The following is a 26274-nucleotide window of genomic DNA, read 5'->3' on the forward strand; positions in this document are numbered from 1 at the left end:
ACACAGATCTCCCTATAGCAATGACAGTTTGATCACCAAGTCAAACACTCCTAGGCTCCCAGGTTAATTTTTCTATCAGGAAACACCTAGGATATATATGATTGGGCAGATAATCAGATGAGAAATCCCTTGTTCGTGGAACATTTCTCTCCAGGGCTGGAGATTAATTGAAAAAGAAAAAGAAAAACACAATCCCCAATTTTGATGGTCTGTTCTGTTTTATTGGTCTTTATGCACAAATACATTGCACCTCCAACCCTTCTGTTTAAGACACAGATATTCCTCTAATCACCCTTTTATAACCCATTCATCTATACCCATAAGAAGTGAAGAAAACCACCAAAATGCACCAGTCAAAGCAAAACTGGGAAGTTATATTGCCTTTACATGTAGAAGAGAAACTAAGAGTTGAATTCAATTTCTGACTTTCACTTTGTCATAAGAAATCATCTGGGAAACAGGAATTGCACTACCCAATCAGGCCTATGGTAGATCTGAGACTAGGTACCTCTGTTGGACAGGGCTTGTCTTCACTAGTGATTTATAGTTAATATGTTTGTAAAAGCTAGCGTGGATATTCCCCAAATGTTTGTTCCAGACATAGTCCAAATGTAGTAACTGCTTTGAGCTAACTGTCAATTAATTAACTTGTAAAAAATCTGAGTGTCAGCATAGCCATGCTGGCCAATACAAGATATTTCAGCGGAAGCAGAAGAAATCCTATAATGGATAATTAAGGAATAACTTGCCTATGGGAAAGTAATTTCTTAGCCCCTTTTAGTGATTAGCTGATGACCTGAAGCATGAAGGTTTATATACCTTATCAAATAATTCCATCCCATCTAATGTAACCACTAATGTTTTCATTATCCATAGAATAGATGACCTTTTCCTGTTGCTGGAGTGTCACATCACAGAGCATGATGTTGCAAGCTGGGCTTGCAGGATATGGGAAAAACCAGTGAAAAGTTATCTGCTGAATAGCTCTTCCTCCTTGGTGCCACATGCAGTTGCTTCTATTGCATACTATTGTAGATGGCATTCCTGCTAATTTGGAATTTATTATCTTCTCGTCCACTATTTTGCTTTTGTTCTTTCATTAATAGTTTAGAGTTGGAATGTTGCACGTATGATTATATTAGGAAGAAAGTGTTTTCCATATTCTCATTCGTGGATATTATACGGCCCTGATCCTGTTAATATTTAATCACCTGCATAACTCTCCTTCCATGAGCAGAGTTGTACACGTACTTAAGCATCTACAGGTTCAGAGCCAACAGCGGTATATATTTGTTTCCCCACTCATTGAACATAACTGAAAGGTATGTATAAAAATGACAGATTAGAGATCTATCTTATTTCTTATTAATTCTCACCTTCCCTGACTGCTAAGAAACATAGAAACAGTTTTTCTACTTTTTTAAAATAAAGCACAGAATACCTAACATTGAAAAAATCTTTCAAAATTAGGATTAAATTATACACCTTGATTGTCATTTATACGCTACACAGCACATTCATGTGTCTTACTCTACCGAGTACATGCTTTTAAGTTCTGTATTTAGTTTATGTACATGTACTGCAACATAGCATACTCATTGAAAGCAGAACAGAAATGTACATCTATTTTAAAGTCAATCCTCTTAACTTTGAAGTGTATTACAAATTTATTTAAGTCTTCCCTTATGTAGTTTGCAAATCACAAATAGGACAAATTAGAATAAGTTCCTGCTGAACTTTCATCTAACAATTAGTTTTATTACATTCTGAGCTGAGGGCCTCGCCTTCTATTTCTCTTATGTAAAATACAAACTGTTGTACTTACAACTATTAATACAGCTATTACAGACCCTGTTACTATTAACACTATTGTTGAAACATTAATACCCTCATCCCCCTTAGGAGGATTATTAGGCAAGGATTCCTGTGGCGGAACAAACAGAGCCGCTGGTGCTATATTAGACACTTCTGACATGAGGGAGGCACTGTCCATGGCACGAACTGCAAAGTAGAGTATGGTGCCATTTTTTATTGTGGAATTTTCTGGTTTAAACTGAAATGATTCTTTGGTGCCGGCAGGCTGAGGTATCAGACCAGAGGCATTCACAGAACTAACATTATCAAAGGTGTTTCTTAGGTCCAGAAGACTTTCACTCATTTTTATTATGTATCTTTCAGCTGGAAAAAAAGAAGTATGCAAGTAAGAGTGTGTTAGTATGCATATTATATTATTGGTAAATGCAAGGATAGTACAGGATTTGTAAAACAGTTTTGTATCTTTAATAGAATTCCAATGATACTCCATTACCATCCCTACCATTTTACCCACCCTCACTATTGACGGGCCATCTTAAGTGACTACTATCCTTTCTCTGAAGAGGCCTAAAGAGGATTCCTGTCAGAATTTGTCAGTTCCACAGTTTAATTGGGTCAAAGATCTATTGTTAACCAATGTGGGACATTCCCTCCCTTCATCAGCACTAAGTGCATTATAGTACCAGCACTCTTAGCTCTGCTGGGCAGAGCAGTAAGAATCAAAACCCAGGAATTCGAGATGTCTCCCACTTGGCAGTGCAAAGAACTGCCACTAAACTGCCCCCATCCATGCCTCCCCACTCCTTCAACCACTCCTCCCCACATTTACACAAGTTCCTTCACTTGTCTCTGGTCAGGATCTAGGTCAAGTATAAGATCAAACAATACATTTAATAAACACAGCAGTACAGGGATAGGTCCCTGCATCCTGGTCAGCATTCCCTCTCTGAATGCGAGCTGGTTCTAAAAGCATAGACTGAGAGATAGCAAAATGCCTGCTCCATTTGCCTACCTAGTTTGTGTGTCAGGGATGTTGTTGCAAATTTGCCTGGCTTCCCACTGTCCACAGTTATCATTTCAAGGCTGCCTGGTTCTCTTCTGCTAGTGGGTTTTCCAGCTCTTTGCCTCAGAGAGTGGGGGATGGGATAGCATAGGCATGCTATTCCAGATCTACATCAGAGGATCCTCCTAACTGAGGTTATTCTTCCATTGCTGGCTCCTCTAGCTATAAGGCTGTTTTGAGCCTGAGGAATAGTGCAAAATAACTACATAGCAGAACTTAGGCCAGTGTTTTGGGGGATTTAATGGAGTTGTTGGTGTGTCTCCTGATGAGCTGCTTGGCAAAAGATGAAGGTATATGTAAAGATTTTAATTTGAAGGTGCCGTCTGAGTGACTGTTGGTTGTCTATCTTAACCTCCCTCTGGCTTGTGTTGGTGTGCTCACTATAACATAAAACAGAGTCATGGGGCCTGGTTACAACTTACTTAAAAGTTATATTATAGATGAGACCTAACTGTGTTCCTATAAATGGACTAAAGCCTGGGTCAGTCCATGTTGTAACTGGCCCCCTCACTTATTTATAGTTGTATTGAAGATCAGGGGTAAGCCTTATAAGGGTCCCTGGTGAGTGTGGTTTTCATTTAATTCTTTTGCCTTTGTTAAATAGCATAGACTGGTTGGTATACAAAATTTGCATTTCTACTGTAGAAGTGTTAAAGTTTGGGAATATTCCATGTTTCTCAAATATTTTTGTGAAGAATTCAGGGGGACTAAAGTGAATATCATATTGAACAGGTAATTTATTGGTTACACCGAGGCCTGGTCTACAGTAGAAAATTTTAGAGAGAAAATCTAGTGCTGGTCAAGCCACAGGGACGATCACATTTTTGCAAATGGGAAAGATATAACTTTTTCCCTCACCTCTGCTTGGCTGGCTAATCATATGTAATTTAAGATAACTGAAAATAACGCATCACTTCCATCTCACTAAAACCAAACCTCCAACTCACCTTGTCCCACATCAAGGTCATTCCCAGGAGCTGTCCAAAACAAGTGAATTTTATCTTCTTCAAACTGAGCGTCAAGGTCAATAATTTTACAGGGTGGGAACACATCAGTATTTCCTCCTGAAGGAACATTTTCCACTACAAAAGAACCTCCTGATGCAACTCTGTTGAAACTTCCTAACTTTGCTTGAATTTCATCATCACTAACTTCAGGTCTCGGTGCATTCATTTTGATTTCACCTGCCCCAAAAAAGTAAAAATAAATTGCTCAGGATATGTGAATATTACAAAACTCCAAATCATAGCACTCTCTATTTCTCTATCATTCCCTCTCTCTTTACTCTCTTCTTTTCTTTGGCTTATTCAAGCTTAGTGCAAAAATTAGTGAGGTTAAGCAGAAAACAAAGTGAGCTTCAGGATACTGCAACCTTCACAAAATTAAGGCAGACCCAAAAACAACCCAGATTTCAAGGGTAGTCGCAAGTAGCAACAGTGCTTATTAATGGTTAAAGCATTTAAGGTATTATGCAGGTGTCGGTGGGTAGTGACTGTGCTAAGGTATCTTCCACTAATCTCTTCCTAGGTATTGCAGGCAGCAAAAGAATTACAACCTTGTAGGCATTTCCTTATTTTTGTGGGTTTAAGTTGGACACATTTTTATGTAGACTTTTTAAATTCAGTGTAATCTAAGTTTCTGGAAATACAGAAAATTGTTTGTGTGTTTGTACATGTGCAAGAAAGAGAGCGAGAGGATATGAAATGCATAAGCTAACATTAATCCAACATTAAGGTTGAGAAGTCAGGCACTCAAAAGTCAAGAAATTCCAAAAGTTTTGCACAATTTGGGGTTTTTTGTTTTGTTTTTTTTGTTTTAGTTTGTTTGGTAAAATAACATTAAGACTGATATGTAACAAGAAATCAGGAATAGAAAATACTACATTGTGCAGTGTGGCCAAGGGAATACTGAGGTACAAATCTTAACTGTTGGAACTTCCTGAGGTTTTTGGGTCACTTATATCTCAAGCTTAGAGAGACTGGTTCTTATTCAGTAGAGCTGCCACTCTGTCTACTCAGAGTCACGTTTGCTGAATTAAATGGAAAAAAATAAGTTACTATTTTTTTCCCTAAACAAACAGCTGTTAACCAAGTTCCATTTGCAGGGTGAACTGTGCAACTATTATCTTCAAATTATGCCCCCAGTTACATTTGTGCAATCCCACTGAAAACCATAGGATTTCATAGATGTTCTGAGCATGGCATTTGGCCTGCAGACTATGGTGACAAGGCACAAGCCAGAAAGAACACAACTTGCTTCTCAGATCCTAGCCTGAATCTGCAGGGCTGGGAGTTAGAAAAGCTGAGTTGTTAGCTTGTAAATAGAGCAAATTTCTTCTGAAGTGATTGAGATGCAAGTGTAGAATTCGACAATACTATTTTTACAAAGTCACTTTTTAGAATAATGATGAATTAACTGCATATTTTGGACTTAATTTCTCTGGGGCTTCTAGATCAAAATAGAAATGCAAAAATAATGGAAAGAGGGAAAAATACTAACTCACTATACACTTAACAACTCACTGTAAAGTATCGTTAACCGAGGCGCCATTCACTGAGAAGACTTAAGCAGTAAGATCGCAATAGCAGTAGCCATACCTGTGATTTTTAGAACTGACAATCTTTAGCACACACACATGCCTACCAGAGACTGTCCTGAAAAATGTGTCCAGAAAACCCAACAGAAGAATAGAAAAATTATCCTGTGGATACATTAAATTGATGACTTTAAACTCCCATAATTCTGAAACGGATTACCTGAAGCCTCATTGTGAAGTCTCAGTGAGAAGTACAAATTTAAAATTTCTAATGTTGGCATTTTTAAATATGATTTCCAGTTTCAGAATCTTTGGCAACTCCGATGTGTTCCAAAGAGCACTTTATTTTATATACATATATATTTTTTTAAATAAGATGTGGTAGTATACTTACTGCACATACATTGCAAAAATACTGTTTCCAGCAATTGTTTTCTAAAAGTATAAACAATAATGGAAAAGACATATGTAACAAATGTAAAGGGTAAAAAAAATTTTGTGAAGCCCTTACCATTTTCTATATAGCCTGGCATATACAAGGCTCGACTCTGCCTGCGGACAAGTCTGACAGTTTTATCTTTCCCCCGGACTTGCACTTTTAAGTTGTATCTACCATTTCCATTGAAAGATGTAAAGTACCTTGAATAGATTCCATCATTTTGGTAATATCAGCACCTACACATACAAATATTAATAATTAACATCCAAACAAGGTACCTTTTGTTAAGCAAGGACATTTTTTGCTATTTAGTTCATAAACACATAAGGCCTACTCCTACTTCTATTGAAATCCATAAGAGCTTTGATACAGACTTAAGTGAAAACAGGATCCGTCCAATTGTCATGATATGAGTTCATTAGATATTTAACTACAGATAATAATGTAGCATTAAAACGTGTATTTGCTATTGTTTCTAATACTGACCACTAAATCACTAGTTCTCAGCAGTGGTCTGGTCTGTGGAGCCCTTCTTGGTGATCGCAGATAGGGTGACCAGATAGCAAGTGTGAAAAAATTGGGACGGGGGTGGAGTGTAATAGGCGCCTATATAAGACAAAGACCTGGATATCTGGACTGTCCCTACACAATTGGGACATCTGGTTACCCTATCAGCAGACTAACATACTTTGAGATGGAAGCAATGCTGTAGAAGTTGGCGAATGATAGGACTATACATTTGAATCACGCCACCTCTGTAGGCACAGCATAATTGAAAAGAATAATAATATATTTAATTCATACTTTCAAAGGAGATATTTTTAATGTTAGCGATCCTGCCTATATAGCATGTGACAAACTATAGAAACAGACGCTTACTCTACTGTTCTCCTAACTGCATCCCCTCTGGAGGGCATACAAGTATGTAAAATATATGTGTAAGTTCAAACAGTGAATATGGCTGGATCAGGCCCACCAAGCAATGGACCCTCTTATGTTCCTGTGCTGGCTATTTGCATCATGGATAACAGCACAGGAGAGGAAAAAAGCTCTACACAGCCAAAACACACCCTCCTTCTTGGGCGCAGTTTCTCTCTCCTCCTTCCTAACACACCCCACAGTGTAACTGCGCCAGCATGTCAGGGCACACATGCTGTACCAGTTGAGACCCAGTGCAATTTACTCCCAACCTGAAGCAGTGGGAAGACCAGAGTCACCATCTCCCTCCCCTTGCTATCACTTATTCTGTACTTGTTGCGTAGGCATGTCTGAACCATTAGCAATAAGTTTGGAAGTAGCATGCAGAGACAGATTCTAAAATGCATATCACAATATAGGGAGTGTACAAATTTCTAGACAAAATATAAGGAAACTTATAATAAGATTACCTGCGCCATCATCAAGAAGTTTCAGATCTACTGCAGAACCAGTCTTGGGTTCAACAGTGGCTATCACGTTTGCACCAAGAACAGGCAAAAATCCTTGACTAACTTCTGCATAAATCACCATTGGATTAGGGAAGTTGTTTGTATCCTTATTCATGTGGGCTTTCACAGTCACTGGAGGCACAGCCAAAGATGCTGCTCGAGATGTTACTATCATTGATATGACTTGAGGAGCTGTGTGGCTATTTTGAATCCAATAATACCAATCCCCCACCTGCAAATCACATAGATAGAACATAAAAGTAATAATATATAAGACTTCATCATTCTAAGGGCAGCTTTGTGTTTCCCTTAGTTAATTATCCTAGTTAAGGGGAGATTTTCCAATGCACAAGGGGCAGTTAGGGTATTGCTACAGGACCACAGCTAAGGTCATTTGGGTACCTTACTCATGATTCTTCAGGCTCTCAAATGTTGGATTTCTTTTAAATTTAACCTTATATCTGAATTTTCTAGGTTTTAGTGGTGGATGTTTGAGAATTATTGCATTCTTGGAAGGATTTGAACCCTTATGTTATTGATTTAACTTCACCTGAATTCAGTGTTTTGTCTGGGAGTCTTGTCTACTTGGGATGTGTATAGTGCATTATAAAAAATGAGGAGGAGCACAAATAACAGTTAGATACCCAACTTCTACAGTAAGCTAATGGAGTTACACCAAGGACAAAATTGGTTCATTAGGGATATATATTTGTAAGTTCTAAAAAGAGAAGGTGCATTTTAGTCTACGAAAATGTTAACATGTTTGGATAGTAAAAGAAAGTTTAGTTTTTACCTCTGCAGTGCCTGTTATATTCAGTCGAGCTGTTCGGAGATTTACATTACTAACTGTGAAATCTAACGTTTTATATTCTTTTCTTTTGGGGTCCCTCAGTAAAATGTCTGGTGGAGATGTGCTTACATCCCATGTAACTACAAAGAAGGTGTCATTTCCCACAGTGCTATCAACAGTCACTGTACCATTCATCCATTGCTGAGCTTCGACGCGCAGAGCTGTACTTTCAAGCTGTTGGACAAATAAAGTATATTTTATGGCTGGATAGCAGATAAACACTCAAAATGCCACTAATTTCAGAGCAGTTTATTTTCCTCTTAAAGGGATGAACAAATCAATATGTTACCTATTTAGAGGGCACCTTGACTGTCTGGTGGACTACTGGCCCACTGCTGGAAGAAGGGACAAAGGAGCATTAATGCTGTAACAGGCCTGTTGGCACCACAATGAGCAGGTCTCTGCTGTTCTGTGCTGAGGGTTGTGCAAAGGAGGCAGAAGCCTCCGGCATGTGTGCCTCCATACATGGGGAACTAGAAGGAGGGTGAGGGCCACTTGGACTAGCTGTTGAGGGGAATGGAATGATGACGTCCTGAGCACATTTTCTGTAATGCCCATTTGCAGAGTAAAATTGCTTAAGAAGATGAAAATATCATAACCAGGGGTCTCTTTCCACTCCTATACGTGGTCTATCTGCCTAGCTACCTAAATCACTTTTGGACATTTGAGAGTCAGCTGCTCAGCTGGTACTATAGTGATGACACTGGTATAAATGCTTAGAAAGTGAGATAAATTCTCTTTTAATGGTAGCTGTTAATATCCCAGAAAATGAAGAAACATTTCGTTTTCTCTGTCTCAAATAGATGTGATAGTGGAGCTACAAAAACAGAAAACCTAATAACAACAGGGGATTTTAGCTATCTCCATGATGACTGAGAACATGACACCTCAGTGACAGAGGAGCGGAGATAAAATTTCTAGCATTATTGACTGCTTTTTGGAGAAGCTAGTCCAAGAACCCACAAGAGGAGATGCATTTCTTGATTTAGTCCTAAGTGGTGCACAGGATCTGGTCCAAGAGGTGAATATAGCTGAACTGCTTAGCAATAGCACCAATAAGGTAATTAAATTTAACATCTTTGTAGGGAGAAAAATGTCAAAGAAACCCACCACAGCAGCATTTATCTTCAAAAAGGGGAACCAAACAAAAATGAGGAGGTTAAACGGAAAGTAAAAGAAACAGTAACAAGAGTGAAATTCCTTCAAAGTGCATGGAAACTTTTTAAAATCACCATTATAGAGCCTGAAAGCATATGTATACCCCAAATAAAAACAGCAGCAAGAGGACCAAATCAATGCCACCATGACTACATAGCAAACAGATGTGGTTAGAAACAAAATGACATATTTTAAAAATTGGAAGTCAAATCCAACTGAGGAAAATAGCCACCAGGACCAAATGGTATAATCCCAAGAGTTCTTAAGGAACTCAGATATGAAACTGTAGAACTACTAACTGTGATATGTAACCTATCACTTAAACCAGTCTCTGTACCATATGCCTGGCAGATAGCTAATGTAATGCTGATTTTTTTAAAAAGCTCTGGATGGGATCCTAGCAATTACAGGCCAGTAAGCCTAACTTCAGCACCAGGAAAATTGACTAAAATTATAGTAAAGAACAGAATTATCGGACACATAGATGAACATGATACATTGGGCAAGAGTCAACATGGCTTTTGTAAAGGGAAATCATGCCTCACTGATCTATTAGAATTCTTTGAGGGGGTCAACAAATATGGACAAGGATGATCCAATGCCTATAGTGTACTAGAACTTTCAGAAAGCCTTAAACAAGGTTCCTCACCAAAGGCTCTTAAGCAATGCAAGGAGTCATAGGATAAGAAGGAAGGTCCTTTCAGGGATCAGTAACTGGTTAAAATACAGTTTTCAGAATGGAGAGAGGTGAATAGCAGGGTCCCCCAGGGATATTTGTTGGGACCAGTGCTGTTCAACATCTTCATTAATGATCTAGAAAAAGGGGTAAACATTGAGGTGGCAAAGTTTGCAGATGATATAAAATTACTCCAGACAGTTAAGTCCAAAGCTGACTGTCAAGAGTTATAAGGGGATCTCACAAAACTGGGTAACTGGGCAACAAAATGGCAGATGATATTGATAAATGTAAAGTAATGCATATTGGAAAACATAATCCCAATTATATATACAAAATGATGGGATCTGAATTAGCTGTTACTGCTCAAGAAAGAGATCTTGGAGTGACTGTGGATAGTTCTCTGAAAACATCTGCTTAATATGCAGTAGCAGTCAAAAAAGCTAACAGAATGTTGGAAACTATTAGGAAAGGGATAGATAAGAAGACAGTAAATATCATAATGCAGCTATATAAATCCATGGTATGACCACAACTTGAATACTACCTGCTGTTCTTGTTGCCCCAGCTCCAAAGAGAGAGCTTGGAATTGGAAAAAGTACAAAGAAGGGCAACAAAAATGATTGAAGGTAGGGGACAGCTTTCATATGGGAAGGAAAAAAAATACTGGGACTATTCAGTTTAGAAAAGAAATGACTAAGGAAGGATATTATAGAGGTCTATAAAATCATGAATGGTGTGGAGAAAGGTAATAAGGAAGTGTTAGTTACCCCTTCACTTAAGACAAAAACCAGAGATCACCTGATGAAAGTAATAGTCAGCAGGTTTAATACAAATGTAAGGAAGTACTTCTTCACATATCATACAGTCAATCTATGGAACTTGTTGCGGAGTGATGTTGTGAAGTCCAAAAGTATAACAGGGTTCTAGAAAGAATTAAATAAATTCACAGAGGATATTGGTTATTAGCCAAGATTAGCCAAGCTTCTGATTGCCAGAAGCTGTACCTGGATGACAGGAGATGGATCAGTTGATAAAGTGCCCTGCTCTATTCCTTCCCCCTGAAGCATTTGGCACTGGCCACTGTCCGAAAACAGGAACCTGGGCTACGTGAATCATTGGTCGGACCCATATGGCCATTCTTATGTTTTTATCAAGACCAGTATAGAATTGCGGAGAAGCTAAGTAGTCCATGGACAAAGCTATGTTAGTTGCTATGCATGATTCAGATAAAGTACAAAACTGGATCCACAGCAGAGTATTCACAAAATGAGGGATGAATTGTGAAGTTATATATAGCACAACCCAATAGTTGTTGTAGAAATAGGAGGAGGGGAAAACTCAGTACTGCTAGCCTCAATTATTTTGAAGAAATTGTCGCTGAGTTGAGGTAGATCATGAGACGTGTCAGGAAATCTGGGAATCCTATTCTTTAGAAGAGAAGCAGTCGAGATATTTTCCTCACTATTGATAATGTTAGTATAGTAAGATGCTCTGGAAGACAAGATCTCTTGTTTACAGCACTCCATACAGGAATGGCTGAACACACTGTGTTATTTCTGCCTACCACTTTCTATATACGTGTCTTTGCATTATCTAATTGTGAAAAATTCTCATTTCCTTTGTTTGTCTGACTGTTTCATTTAATCGCTAATGTAACAGACTGCAAAAAAAATTCCCACCACCATTTCCATATACCAATATATATTTAAAAACCAGCCACCAGCAGTGCAGTAATCAAGATTACTATTAAAATTACTCTTTATCAATCCTAACTGAATATTAATGTTTAAAAAAATTCGTAACTCAAACCTGAATAGACTGTTCAGAAATACTTCCACTTCCTGATGAAATTCCACTGAATGCATCAATTAGGCCATTGGAATCAACTGTATCAGTGGCATAAAACCGTAAGCCTCCTGAAATGTGATTGTTAAAATAATCAGAATAGTCATTTACTGTAAAACAGTATCTTTTTGTTGTGTGCCTTATGCTAGTTTGGCTATTAGGGTAAAGCACAGTGTTAATTTGATAAATTAAATCTCGCACCTTTGTTATCCTTTGTTCATGGGAGGGAGGGGAACCACTGGTGGTCAGAAACCAATTAATACAAACACCCAAGACAGTTCATGCAAAAAGCAAGTCTGACATGGGAAATCATCCCATCTGTTCACATTTTAACTCCTCCTATCTTGGTCTGACTAAGAATTGTCACCGGTAGCACTTCAACAAGTACAGTACCCACTTCCAGGCAGTTCTTGGTAAGTCTGGACTCTGAACCATGCACTGTCTTTAAAGTTCAGTTTCACTCTGAAAAACACCTCTGTAAAAATGACATGGTGGGATTCCAAGATTATTGCTTGTCAATGACTCAGATCAAATCTGCTTAGTTTACAAATATAAAGTTTGGGCCTCTTTTTCATAGGTGCTGAGCACCCATAACTCCAATGGGAACTTCTGGTGCTCAGTGTCTTAGGAAATCAGGTCTTTTGTCTCAAACAGTGAGTCCTGCCCCAGCTGAGAATGGGCTCTGAAAGACCAACTGGGTTCATTCTGGCTCACACATCACTAACAGTAAAGATTCTGTGATCAGAACTTAATGAACAATTCTGTTATAGTACACAAAGCAGAACAGAATTCAGGTTGTTCTCCCATAGGCATGCTGGCTGTATAGTGCTAACAGGCGTAAAAAGCAGTACGATCTTATTTAAGTCACTAAAACAAACAGATGGGACTCTGAGTACACAAAGGAGCATATCTGTTGACAAAGAAGGTGCAATTTATACATAAGTCATTATTTGAAGTAAAGCTACACTGTAAATCTACACATGGCATTTCCATTGATAGTTGCCCTGCACTGCAGCATCAGCCAGCAGCCATCTAAATTTCCCTAAAATGGCTTAAGTTCAAAGTAACAGTGCAGCTCCAACTCTAGAAGAGGTGACTGAGTCTCCTAGTTGCAAGTGTAGTGCCACAGGTAGCAGATTCCTCAGCTAGAGCTCTCTAGCTGTGACTATTTAGGAGGTAATAATTATTTAACACTTTAGGACGTTAGTAGGTTTACATATAATTGCCATGTAAACATCAGGTGTAAGATGTTAATCATTACAATCCCGAGTTTATCTTTTTGGTTAGAGAATTATCAAACCTCGCTATTTAGCAGGGTGGTATCAGATTACCATTATTTTTAAGCAAGGACAAGTAAAGATAAACTATGCTCCCAATATCGTTGTGTTTATTCAGATGAAAATAGAAATTCTGTCACTTCTGACTTTAATTAGGTGACTGAGTTTAGTTTCTTTTCCTATTGCAAGCTATAAATCACTCTATTTATACATTTCATGCTTAAAGTATGCATCTCAAAAGCAAGGTTAGTTTAGAAAGCTACTTACCTGTCAAGATTGAAAATTGTTCTAGTTCTGAAGCAGCACTTGGCCCCAAGGCAATGGTGTGAATGATCGATCCACTGTTTTCCACATCCTTAAGGCAAATGCTCATACCACTATCCTCTCCATCTGTCAGCAATACAATTTCAGAACCAGCAAGATTAGTGTCTTTTTGTTTAATCACCTGAATTGAAAAGAGAATTTCAGGTATTAGTAATATGACTTCATTGTAAATGTTAGCTGTTCTGGCACAGGCAGTGTCTACGTCAAGGGAAATTATAAATGCAAGTATAAGGCAAAATCCTTTCTGTACAAGTATGAATTATGCTGGCAGAGGAGGCTGTCATGTGGCAACAGCTGAATTGAAAGTATCTGAATTACCCTGTATAGGGCAGGATGGTTCAGGGGAGAAGTGTCTAAGAGTAGCATAGTCCTTCTACTTATTCCAAGACGTTGTAATATGTGCCCCGTCTCTGTTCCAGGTCCTGCCGCCAATGACAAGATATGCACAGGGCATCTGGAAGCCTGACCATGCCCCATGAAGCTATGGAAAATTACCTTTAATTCAGTTGTGTTCTAAAAAGTGACTTGAGAAATCATGGCATATGAAGATGTCGTTTTTACATAGCCACTTTTCAGAATAAAACCACGCTTAAGGTTAAAATAAACAACATTTGGAATTTCTTACATGAGAAGTTTAGGATTTTGATCTTCTGCATGGTGCCTGAGATTCTCTGCAAAGCATTCTTCTAAGATTGTCTCAATGCAATCTTCTATTTTTTACTAGCATAAACATAGCAGGGCCTTGTTAATTTCTTAGGCCCTGAACCTGCTCCTATTGAACTAAATAGATTGACCATCTTAAGTCTCTTGTTATAAAGCACATTTTCCAAACCTTGAATCATTCTTATCATTCTTTGCTGAACCCCTCCCAGTTTCCCCAACCTCCTCTCTAAAGTGTGGACACTACTACCAGTCATAGTATTCCAGTAATGCCATAAAAAGAATATATATACCATCACCCTACTCCTCCTCACTATTCTCCACCCGACCTCCTTACAGAGCCAAGATCACATTAGCCCTCTTAGCTATACCATTATACTTGAAGATCATGTTCAGCTGCATATCCACCATGATCTCTAATTCCATTTCAGTGTCATTCAGTGCATTCCAGGACACATTCCCCCCAGTGTTCTCCATTACCTCAAATCCTTTGAGTACTCCTACGCAGATGTTCGTTCCTCCACTAGCAGATGTAGGCAGGTATTTGATCAGATTCTCGCGTACCTTCTCACTGACTATTTGTTGTAGATTAATTTTAATTTGTGCTGTAGACTGGAATGTGACAATTCCAACCCAGGAACCCATTTCAATAATCTGTAGCAGAAATATCTCCGCAGCTTGGTAGAGACGATTAATGCGGTTATTCTGCAGGTGAAGAAAGGGACTTACTTAGAACTGTCAAGGCTTTTCAGAAGAGAGAGCACAAAGCAAGAAAACCGCAATTACTAATGTTGTTGAGTTTGTACTGAAATTGAAATGTGTCTGCCATAGAGTAGATGAGAGATTTGAGTGGAAAATATGGAAAATTAGACAAATACCTGAGATTTAAGTACCCCAAACTACCCCATATATCATCCCTGGCATATTCTTTCCAGACCAGTGGAGATGTTCTGCTATCATGAAAGAATATCTGCATACTGAAACCAACAGGAAATATATCACAGTGTCAGCCAAACAGCGTTCTAATAATGTGATCCCATTCTCACAAATAAGAAAATTTTCTATGTCACATAATTTGTTTTGAATTCCATTCTGCTAAAATGATGCAGCATCTTGAGTTCCATGTTTTTCTCACACAAAGAACATGTCACATATTTCACCAAAGAACAGTACTCCACCTACCTATGCATTAAGATAGCTTCTGTATTTTATAGGTACCTGGCACTTTGAAAATTTGTTAAAATAAATTCTTTAAGTAAAATTAAGTGTAAATATTTGAAAAGATTGCTGAAAATCAAGATGAGAAAGTTTAACCCAGAAAATCCTTAAATAGATCAAGAATAAGGACATCTGGTTTTACAGATTGATATAAAAATAGCTCTTGGAAACTGGGTACTGGTTTGGAATGTAAAAATAAACCTGGGGAGATGGATTTATGGGCAGAAGGCATAAAGCTTAAAAAGGTACAGGATAAATAAATTTGTCACATTTCTGCAGTTTCTCACCTGACTATCACTTCTACCTGTTATAAAATATCGATACATATGAACACACAGCTTATGAAGGGAGGCTATGTTGGATTTACTTTACTTTAAGGGCTCATGTCACCTACAGGGGCCTCTGCATGATGAGAATTATGCTAAATTTAGTGAAAGTTTTAATAAACAGAGTCTCATCCTGGTTAATTGAGCATCAGTTTATGGACAACCCAAATTCTTTACTCATTAGGATGAATGATTATGAGGAAAAGTATTTTTATTTTGCTTTACACAGCGATATATGTATTTATTTTGAAAATAATTTGAGATAGTCACATATGAAAAATATCACGAAACTCGCATTTATGATATATTTTCTGTTTTGGGGAAGTACAATGGTTCTGACATTCTGGATTTGAAACTATAAAAACCAGCAGATGTTATATTTTGTAAGGAAAAAGAGACCAAGTCCAACATATCATTTTTAGCAATTTAATGAGTTTCCTTTTAGCAATCCCTATATGTGTATAACAGGAAAAATAGTGGCCTCAATATTTTCTTAAAGAATAAAAGATGATTACTGAAATATTGGCTAAAGAAAATTGTTTAATATGTAAACCTCATCATGTTATGACTGTGCATAACTGTTTCTAAGAATTTCTGCTAGGAAGAATTTATAAATATTTATTCTTACCGCAGCCATGCTTCCAGAAACATCAAGTACAAGACAGACAACTCTGTCTTTAGTCTGCAGCAATGAGAAGGTGGTCTCAAATGGGGGCCTAGTGGCATTTATTGGAGAGGTGTTACTGAAGTCAGAAGATTTCATAATTACTTCCCATGTGCTGTTGAAGTCACACATTTTGTTCTGCATATTTGTCGCCTTGTCATTATGAGTACTTTGATCACAGAATTCAACCACCTAAAAAAAGACAATTGGAAGAGAAGAATGATTACTGAAAAGCAAGTGGACACATGTAGTAGCAAATCCCAGGCTACTATTGTTCCATTGCTCACCACAACCACACATACAGAGATATTTACCTGCTCTAAAAGCTACAGAGAATATAATCCTTCTATATCCTGGACCTTGGAAGAAGTAGTCAAAGAAATGTGTTCCCAATGAATTTGTCTTAGGACTTATGCAGGTATGTCTACACTGCAATCAGAGGTGTGACTGGAGTTCAGGTGGGTATACCCATGCTACTTGTAATGCAGCTAGTGTGGCTATAGAGAGTAGTGAAGATGTGGCAGCATGGGCTGCACAAGCTCACCCAGAACTCTGGAACTCACCTTGCTAGCTTGCACCAGTGTCTATGCCACCATGTCTTCGCTGCTATCTTTATCTGCACTACCTAGATTAAAGCTAGCACGGATATGCCTACTTGAGCTTCAGTCATACCTCTGATTGCAGTATAGACATACCCATATTTAATCAATGTTGTGAAGATGCTCTGGCAGTGCAGAAATCATCAACAAAGTTCATAGTTATGTAGTCACTGCAGAGTCTCAGTGCTTTGATACATAAGGCTCCTAACTCACCCAGGACGCAACACTCTTTGCTAGTGGAAAATCATGCAGAAGGGGAAAAAAGTTTAAAAAAAAACAAAAAACCAAAAAAAAACCCAAAAACACCCTCTCTCCAATCTTTCTGGCTGGCAGGAATACTTTAAAGAGGATAAAAGGCTCACTTGTAACTCACGGCAGGATAGAATTTACCCCACAGAATATTTTCAAAGCTCCAGAAGTAAGGTTGCTGAGCATGCTCAATTTCCATTCATTTTTTAGTGGGAGGTGAATATGCTTAGCACTTCACAGGCTTAGGTCTGTCACGAAATACTAATGTCACTGTTGTAACAGAAAATACCTCCTGCTTGGGTAACTTTATTTTGACCTGACCCAAAAAAGAGTAAAATTATCCACAATTTCAAGGTATTTCTGTACACCTGGGATGGGATAGATAGGCCCCACACTGGCAATGTCTGGGTTAATGAGAGCCTGTGGACCCACTTGCCCCTGCCCTAGGGTGACTAGATGTCCCAATTTTATAGGGACATTCCCAATATTTGAGGCTTTGTCTTATATAAGTGCCTATTACCCCCACCCCATCCTGATTTTTCACACTTACTAGCTGGTCACCCTACCCCACCCCACTACACCAACATCAAATGTTGGGTATGGAGAGGGGAGCTAAAAGAAGGAGACTTAGCCAAATTCAGGGCTGCCCAGGAAGAAGAGCAGAGCTCTGCTTCTCCTGATGTGGGAGAAGCCTGGTTGCAGGTCAGAGTCTGAGCCAGTTTGTTGGCCAGATGAGCTCCTGCTAGAAGGGACAACAAGATCCTGGGGGATCAGCAGAAGCATGGACTGTTTGGAGACAAGCCTAGAATAGAAGGGTTGGGTCCCACACAAGGTTCATTGGACAACCCTGCTTTGAATTGTATTTGTTGTTGTTGTCATTTCTGATTCCTTTGGACCTTTACACTCTCGAAGAGGTAGGACTGAAGTGAGCCTTTCCAGGAGGACTAAAGCACTGCTACCTTGGACCTCGAGGACACAGCAACATACCAGCGGAGATCTGCAGCTAGGTGAGTCATGCACTGAGGGGCCACAAGGGGGCACTGCAGAGACAACCCTTTCAGAACAACCTTGGTACAGAATGCAGGTACGGATCTAGCACTGGGGGAAGGGAGGTCAGGACATTAAAAAAAAATAACACACACATAAGGAGGAGACTGCCGCACTATGCGCATGGAGCAACTAGTGAAATCGATGGTGGAGCAGAACACCCACCGACACCACAGCAACAGCAGCTCCTACAGCAGATGACCACCCAGCAACAGCAGCTGACCTGAGACTTAGCTGCTCAGCAACAACAGCTGGTGCAACAGGCTGTGACCTGACTGCAGCCTCTCACAATTGCTGAGCCTTCCACCATGGGTCTGGCGGACACACACCCGACCTTGGCCCTGGTGCTGGTCAGATTCATGAAGATGGGACCTGAAGATGATCGAGTGACTTTTCTTGAAACTTTTGAATGGGTGATAGTGGCCGCACGGTGGCTGTCGGAGCACTGAGCAGTCTTACCAGTCACATACTTGACCAGGACTGAACCACAAACTGCTTATCATGGGCTAGACCCTCTGACAGCATGGGAAGGGGAGGGAAGGACTGGAAACGTTGCCCTGAAAGCAGAGGAGATGTTTTTTGGGCAGAGTGATGAGTGGAAAGAGACTTGGAACTGTGAGCAAAGAAAACGGAAACAACCTACAAGACCCCAAACACTAGCTATCCACTTGGGTCAAAAAGAGGTAACCGTACTTACAGAAGGGAGGCTTTGCATGTACATTATCGATGCTGGGGTATTTTGTGTTTTATCTGGTACAAATGTACATCCAGCTTCATACAGCTTTGTCTGAGCATCGTATTTGCATTGTCTTGTGATGCAGATGTTTCTCGTGCAGTTTTGGACTATGTATTTACCAGTGACACTAGCTGAACATCTAGAGGGAGATGAGATAGAAAGAGGCTTAGCTAACAAGACACATGTAATCAAATCAAATATGACTGGCATTAGACAGACGCCATCTCTATCCCAAAGAGTTTACAATCTAATTTACAAGCAGTCAGAAAAATAAAATACTGGTAAGTCTTTTTTTTCAGAGGCATCCTCAAGAAATGATTTATAGGTTGTACGTCAAACACCATCTGTGTAAACAGTAACAGTGCAAGTGCCTCCACTATTCCATCAATATGCCTCAATCCAGAAATGAAGGACCCTCTCTAGAGGTCAGCTGGTACTCCATTGTTCTCCATGCCCATTCAACCATTGTCTCTAGCAACCTGGAGCTGACCCAATAATCTGGTCACTAAATTACTAGTTATTCCCCCAGGAGTGGATTTAACTGGGAGATGGGTACACAATGGCTTATGATGAGCTAATGAGAGCAATCAACCCATCAGCTGGGAGCAGTTAACAGTAGGAGGCTGCCAGGAGATACAGGATGAGAAGAACTTTCCCTCTCCATTCCTAGTGAGTGCGCTAAGGGGGAAGTTTACGTACTCGTAAATTTGTATGTTGCTGCACAAAGCTGTACTGATGAACTGGTGGAGGGGACCTAATAAATAACACACTAGTGCTTATAAACCTGAAAAGTGTCCAGCCTTTTATGGGAGTCCAAAGGTCAGAAAAGGGAGCCCTGTCATAGTCATCTTTGGTGGTGACTGCCAATTAGGATGCCATTTGTAGTAGAGGATTTTTATAATGTTGATACTTGTCTATTAGGAATTGGATTGAAAACACCAATTCATTTCACAATGGCCAACAAGGGACTAGCATATGGTAATGAGTTTTAGGCACTATCAAACTGGTTCCAGTTGAGACCAGTGCCTGAGAGTTGAAAAGTTCTGTATCCCATTTCCAACTCACTGAGATATCTAGTCTCACGCTATTTTTGTTTCTCGTTGACAGAGTTGTGCACTTAAAAAAAAAAGTTAATACCCAGAATCTGGGGGAAATTATCATAACAACAGCTTGAAAGTGGGTCAATAATGGGATGTAAACCTTGACAATATCCCTTTTTTAATATTTAAAAAACCCTAAGCATTAACTACTAAAGAATGTTTCACAACTTCAAAAATAATTCCCGAGAGTAACTTGGTAAACATTTGTAAACATAGCTAGCTGCTATTTGACAAAGCCATGGTAAATCCACATGTAGTGAACAGTAACTCAGTTCTGCAATTGCACTTAAATTAAAAGCTCATTTAGTGTTAAAAATGTGCATTATAAAATGAATTATAAAATGATAATGACTGCAATGCAACGAGATTGATCTGTGTACAGCATTATTGTTAGATAAACATTGTTGTATAAGCTTCCTTTTTAATCCTATGAACAACTCCTCATCAGGACTCTTTACACAGAGCTCAAAGTACAGACTGAACACAGAAAACCAGTATGTGGCAAATGACATTGGACTATTTACAATCTCATCACCTAAATATAAAATATAAAATAACGGTACCTTGTTGCTTCAACACTTGCTTCTCCAGAGTTTATAGACACATGGAAAGGTGCATCATTATTGTATTCATCAAATACCCCCCAACGAAGATGGGCCCATTCATGGACAAAAACTTTGGCTGCGGAAGAGCAGAAGCATATATGAATACTAAATACAACACTTTCAAATTTACTTTATATTTAATTCAGTCATTTAAAACAAATTTAGGCCCCAGTCCTGCAGTGAGCTCTGCTTGGATGGACCAGTGTGCCAACACAGGACTCATTGCAGGATTCAGGCCTTAAACCCAAATGGATCGCTGTGCTCAGATTAACCCTCCCAAAATATTAACAGACCTGGATAAAGATCTGACAGCTCTATTGCATACAGTAGCTTCTGACTATTCCTGGTATCAAACAAGGTGCCTCATGTTACCCATGTCTTTTAAAATAATAATTCTTGGTTCTTATATATAACACAAAGAAAAAGATGTACATTAGAAAACCATAGAGAAATTAGTTTTACCTTGAGCGGAAGTTAAACTAAGGCTTACTTAGATAGTTGAGGGTAGATGAAGACAACCAAAATTCTTTTGCAGAAAGCCAAAATATCACACCAAGACAATCTCTTACCTAACTAAAGCTTTCAACTAGAGATGGGCCAAGGAAACAGAGCTCAGATCAGATTAAATTCAAAACAGAATTCAATGTTTCAGTTCAGTGCTTCACCAAGCTAGAATTTGGGTTTGTATTTGACTTTACTGGAGTCCAATGAACTGTTCTAAGGAGATGTTTGTCTCAAAATGCCAGAAATCTGATGAGAGAGACTGTTCTTGTGAGATTTCTATCATTTTAGGCCAACAAACCTCTAAGTTTTTGATCCAATCTAATGCAGGTTCATCTTGTATTTGAATCCAAATAACCTGGCCTATTTACCAGGGTTCAGATTTGAGGGTCTGGTTTTGACCTAGCTCTATTTAAAAAGAAACACATAAGTGATTGATTCTAACTTGGGTATGGAACAGAGATTAATAAATTGGACAGTATATTGGTTAAATGAGCATAGGAGGAAAGTCATTATTAAAGACAGCAGGTTACAGTGCACAAAACTGTGGGATCTCTTGGAGATTTTTTATTTGCTTATTAATAATCTCGCATGGGCAAAGCCCATGGAGTTGAAAAATGTGCTGATGAAATCAAATGGGAATACTGTTAACCCCTTGCGAATATATGCTTACAAGAAGGGTACTTGGGCAAATGTGACTTTCAGAAGTTCCAATAAAAGCCTTCAAGTTCTCAGAATTAGATCAGCTCATGAGAGTTTGTTCTAGTCTAGAATCCACTGGAACTGGTTTCACCAGGTTACGCCCACTGCCACTCAAACTAGTGTATTGCACTGTAATGTTAGGATATAGAGTATTTCCAAGTCAAAGCAATGACTTGAGAGGAAAACAACACCATTTACTGTAAAAATGTTAACCAGCATTTCCAAAAGAGACTGGTAATTTTAAGTGCCCCAATTTTTGAGTCTCCATCTTAAAACACCTTAAGGGGATGTGATGTTCAACCCTTTCTGAAAAACCAGGCTCTTTTAAAGTGCCACAGGTTGGGCAACCAGAAACTGAGGTACCCCAAATCACTAGTCACTTTTGAAAATCTTGGCCATTGTATATTTATAATAACAAAAGCAGAAAATTAAAATCAAATAGATGATGCTACCTCGTGATCCATAGATATTATGCAATTTGTCATTTAACAGGAAGTCAGGAGTGAAATGAATGTATCGTCCCTTTTCCCCACATCTTCCATATTGCAGGGTGTAGGGATCATCTCCGTACTTCAAGAAAGGATTAGCCACAATAACATCTGCCTAAAAATAAAAGATCCCTTGTTTAAAGAGCAGCAGGAAAATAACTGGTGACAGATGATTCTGCTGAATGGGCTCATCCTTTAGCTTTTACTCAGGAACACTCCCATTGATGGTTCCCCTGGGTAAGGACTGCAGGACGGGGCACCAGATTGCAATACAAATTCTAAAAAGAGCAATTTATATTCTGACATCACTGGAAAAACGTAGGTCTTGTCTACAGGTGGGATGATGGGCAGAGGTGTGATTTCTAAAGTGCAGCAGTACATTAAAGTGCACTAGGAACATTTAGTACACACCAGCAGAGTTTGCAAGGACCAATTAATGAGCAACATGTTAATGTGTTTGAGTAATCATAGCCCCATAGTGTGCATTATTCCATCTGTAGACAAACTCTGCGTCGTACACTTATGAACAAAACAAATACTTTTGATTTTGAAGAGCGCTCTAAGTCTTACCTTATCATATGACTCTGTTTTTAAACTAAAATACTCAGGTTTTGGTGACCAATTCAGAGGAATTATAATTTTTACAGCCTTGAAAAAAAATCTCTGTTTTGTAGCATTGAACAAGTAAAGAGAAGCCTCTTTAACCATGGCCTGTTAGGGAAATAAAAGAAAAGATTTATGAATTAAAAATTGAACTGTAGAGGCAATGAGTAATTTAGCCTTGCCAGGAAACAAGGGTACATAAAGTAACACTAAACATGTGAAAGCAGAGAAAGAAACCAACCTTTGCAGAGGGAAGTGCTGGCTGAGATTATTTGCCTCATGGAGCAAGGAGGGACCAAATTGTAACTCTGTGTGTCTCTGGATTGCTCCTACGACACTAAAATTATACACTGCCCCATACTCAGGACATAAGATAAACACAATCTATCCCTTAAAATAAAGCCTGACTGAGATCCTTCCAAACATGGAATTTCCTCAAAAAATGTACATGGGCCTGAGGTGAAGGATGATTCAATCCTGGACCAATCTTTTATTTTCATATGTGAAGTGTACTATTGTGCTTGTTGAATAAAATAAAATAGCCTGTGGTTCTCTTCTCCTCCTTTCTCTGCTCCACTTCTAGTAGGGTCTCCCTTCTTGTTGCCTCTACACTGGGCACGACTTTGTCACTCTTTTCCTGTTCCCCTTCCCATTGCTCTCCTTCCCCACCTTTCCTGAACAGTTTTTTTAGGGGGGTGGGCACTAGTTAATGGCTATGCCTTCCTCAGTTTATTGTTCTCTTCATAGCAACTGAATGCTCATTGAACAAATCAGGTGAACATGGAGCAAAGATCTTGTGACTCGTCCGTGACTAGGGTAGCCACCTGAAAATGCCAAGGTCAGGGCAGGTTGTAAAAGGAGAGCAGATTCTCCCAGCACTGGTGGGTGACACTGAAGTCGGGCTTCCCAGCCAGCCACAAACAGTGCTTCTGATTCCCCACGCTGGTTATCAAGAAGCCAGAGTAAAAACATACACAGCCCCCTTTACTGCATTTCAGTCTCCGGCTCCTAATCAGCCACTAGGTCCAGTAAACAGACAAGTTATTTAAACTCTATGCTCTTTACCAAAAAGGTTTCTCCTGACCCCAAAGGGTCAGCCACAGTACCAGATCAATATGAGTTTGGATCTTACCCAAAATACCACTCTGCCAGCCAATCCTTTAGTAACTAAAACTAAAGGTTTATTATAAAAAGAAAGAAACAAACTATAAGAGAAATGTTAAAGGATTAAAGCAATGAGACAGACACAATTGATTTGAAAGTCCATGTATATCAGGTTTCTAGTAGAACTGTGGAGTTTGCAGGCTTGGATAGTCCCTCTGGTGTGCATCCAGTACCTGGATGGGTCTTAGTGCTTTGTTTCACAGCTTAAGTTCAGTTCAGTTGTAGGTGAGTTGATTCAGAAGTAGGTAGGTGGCTGAAGATGACTGAAGACAAAATGGATGTGGTGCAGCTGCCTTTTATGTCTTTTGGCCTTTGCCATGCTGCTTGTGGAAATTTACAGGAATAAGATGGAGTCCAGGGTCACATGAGTGACTGGTGACTCATCAGATATATCCCTAGCTTCTCCCCCTGGGCCTATTGTACCTGTGAATTTCCTTAATGGGCCATTAAGCAGACTAGTGCTGTAGCCATCCTGTATGGGGTGTTGCCCAGAAACACAGTACAATATGAAATATAGATACAAACATATCCATAACTTCCATTACACATATAACACAGGAACATAAACATTATCATCTTACTTAGCACATTACAGCCTTTCTAACGGTACCTGACATGGCATATCTCACATAAATTACTATGATTCTGATGTATTGATGTTAAAAATATAATAAATGCCCCCACCGCCCCCCAATCCAGCCAGCATGACAGATCTACACTTCAGGAATACCTAAAATTCAGGAATACCTAAAAATCAAAATATCAATATATACCAACTGTTTAAACAGCACAGTGAATAGTGCAAAGATAGTGGGGAAAGGAGGGATAAAAGCAAATGGCAAACGTTATAATGGAGGTGCAGTAACTGGTAATTAAATACACATGTTATGGAGATTCTCTAGTCTAAGGTATACATGTTTTGGAAAGAAGTAATGGAGAAGGAAAATCAGCCTGACCCTGAGCAGTAATATTCCCGTTAAATATCAAGAGATTAGTACACTCATTTCATTAACAGCAGCACTCAACTAGAAAAATTCAAGATAGGAACAAAATTAGTAATCATGGAATTGATCTAGCTCCCATGAAAATCAAAAGAAAAAAAACCCTGCCATTGACATTAATGGGAGATGGTCTTTTAAGATTACCGCTACTCTCGAGGTAGAGATAACCAAGAAGTCTGAATGTCACAGAATGACATATATACAAACAAAAATGTTCTTACCTGTATGTTTGTAATGATATTGTTATCTTCTGGTAAACCAGGGTTAATGGCAATAACAATATCCTCATAGCCACCATTTTTCAGCTGGACCATAGAACCTCTCACCACAGGTACTAGAAATAAAAGAACCAAACTCTTAAACATCCTCATTCTCTCTTTCCCCACAATTTTTGTTGTAAAAATGATGGCACAGCAGAGCTATTTATACAATTGCTTATGTACACAAAAGAGTCAGTACATTTTATGGCGAGCATATGTGGATCTGCTTTGTAAATTCAGGTTTCATAACTTTTCAATCTGATAGTGTCAGGTTACATACTAATACACCGGGGAAATCCCTACAGACTATGATAATCTAAATCTGAACTGTATTTCCTTATTCACTTGATGTGTCTTGAAGTGACCCCTTGTCGTGTTGTCATGAATATATTGCAAATATTTTGTAAGGAGTTTAAAGTCCAGTATTGCAAATAATCAACTTGCAAACGCAGCAGTTCAGGACTTCTCCATGTAATCATAATCAACACAGCAGACTTTCTCCATGAGATTAAGGATCCCTTTAATATCTGGTATTTCCTCCGTCGGAAGGTAGTTATATTCCATAATAAAGTCACCTCTTGATTTTTTTTTTTTAGATAAACTAAACTAAATAAATTGAGCTTCTGAAGTTTCTCATACTAAGATATGTTTACCAAACCTTAAATCATTCTTGTAACTCTTTTCTAAATGTTTTCCAATTTTCCAACATCCTTTTTAGCTTGCAGACACCAGAATTGTACATAGTATTTCAGTACTGATCTCACCAAGTCATATTCAGAAGTAATCTTCTCCTTGCTGCTACTCACTACTCCTCCTTTAGGATATGTTTACCCTGCGAAGTGAAGGCGATTTAATTTCAGTCGAAATTCACCTGCTGAACTAATGAAGTTGGATGAGTGTGATCACACCATGTCCATTGTGTCAGGGGACTGTGTCCC

The 26274-nt window shown here is 38.9% G+C and overlaps 1 protein-coding gene across 1 annotated transcript; it reads right to left on the reverse strand.

Annotated features, from left to right (window-relative positions):
• Nucleotides 1–290: 290 nt before the first annotated feature.
• Nucleotides 291–25400, reverse strand: LOC137146773 (calcium-activated chloride channel regulator 1-like). Its single transcript, XM_067538258.1, is given in 15 exon segments — nucleotides 291–2178; nucleotides 3826–4062; nucleotides 5926–6072; nucleotides 6075–6089; nucleotides 7242–7512; nucleotides 8074–8304; nucleotides 11777–11883; nucleotides 13357–13534; nucleotides 14554–14778; nucleotides 16246–16473; nucleotides 18874–19051; nucleotides 20576–20693; nucleotides 22273–22423; nucleotides 22879–23019; nucleotides 25298–25400. Coding segments are annotated over 15 exon segments (2739 nt in total). The 5' UTR covers nucleotides 25391–25400; the 3' UTR covers nucleotides 291–1759.
• Between the last annotated feature and the right edge of the window lie 874 nt (nucleotides 25401–26274).

Source organism: Emydura macquarii, unplaced genomic scaffold, assembly GCF_026122565.2.
Source record: "Emydura macquarii macquarii isolate MOO-44397 ecotype Brisbane River unplaced genomic scaffold, CSIRO-AGI_Emac_v2 contig_480, whole genome shotgun sequence".
Taxonomy (NCBI): domain Eukaryota; kingdom Metazoa; phylum Chordata; order Testudines; family Chelidae; genus Emydura; species Emydura macquarii.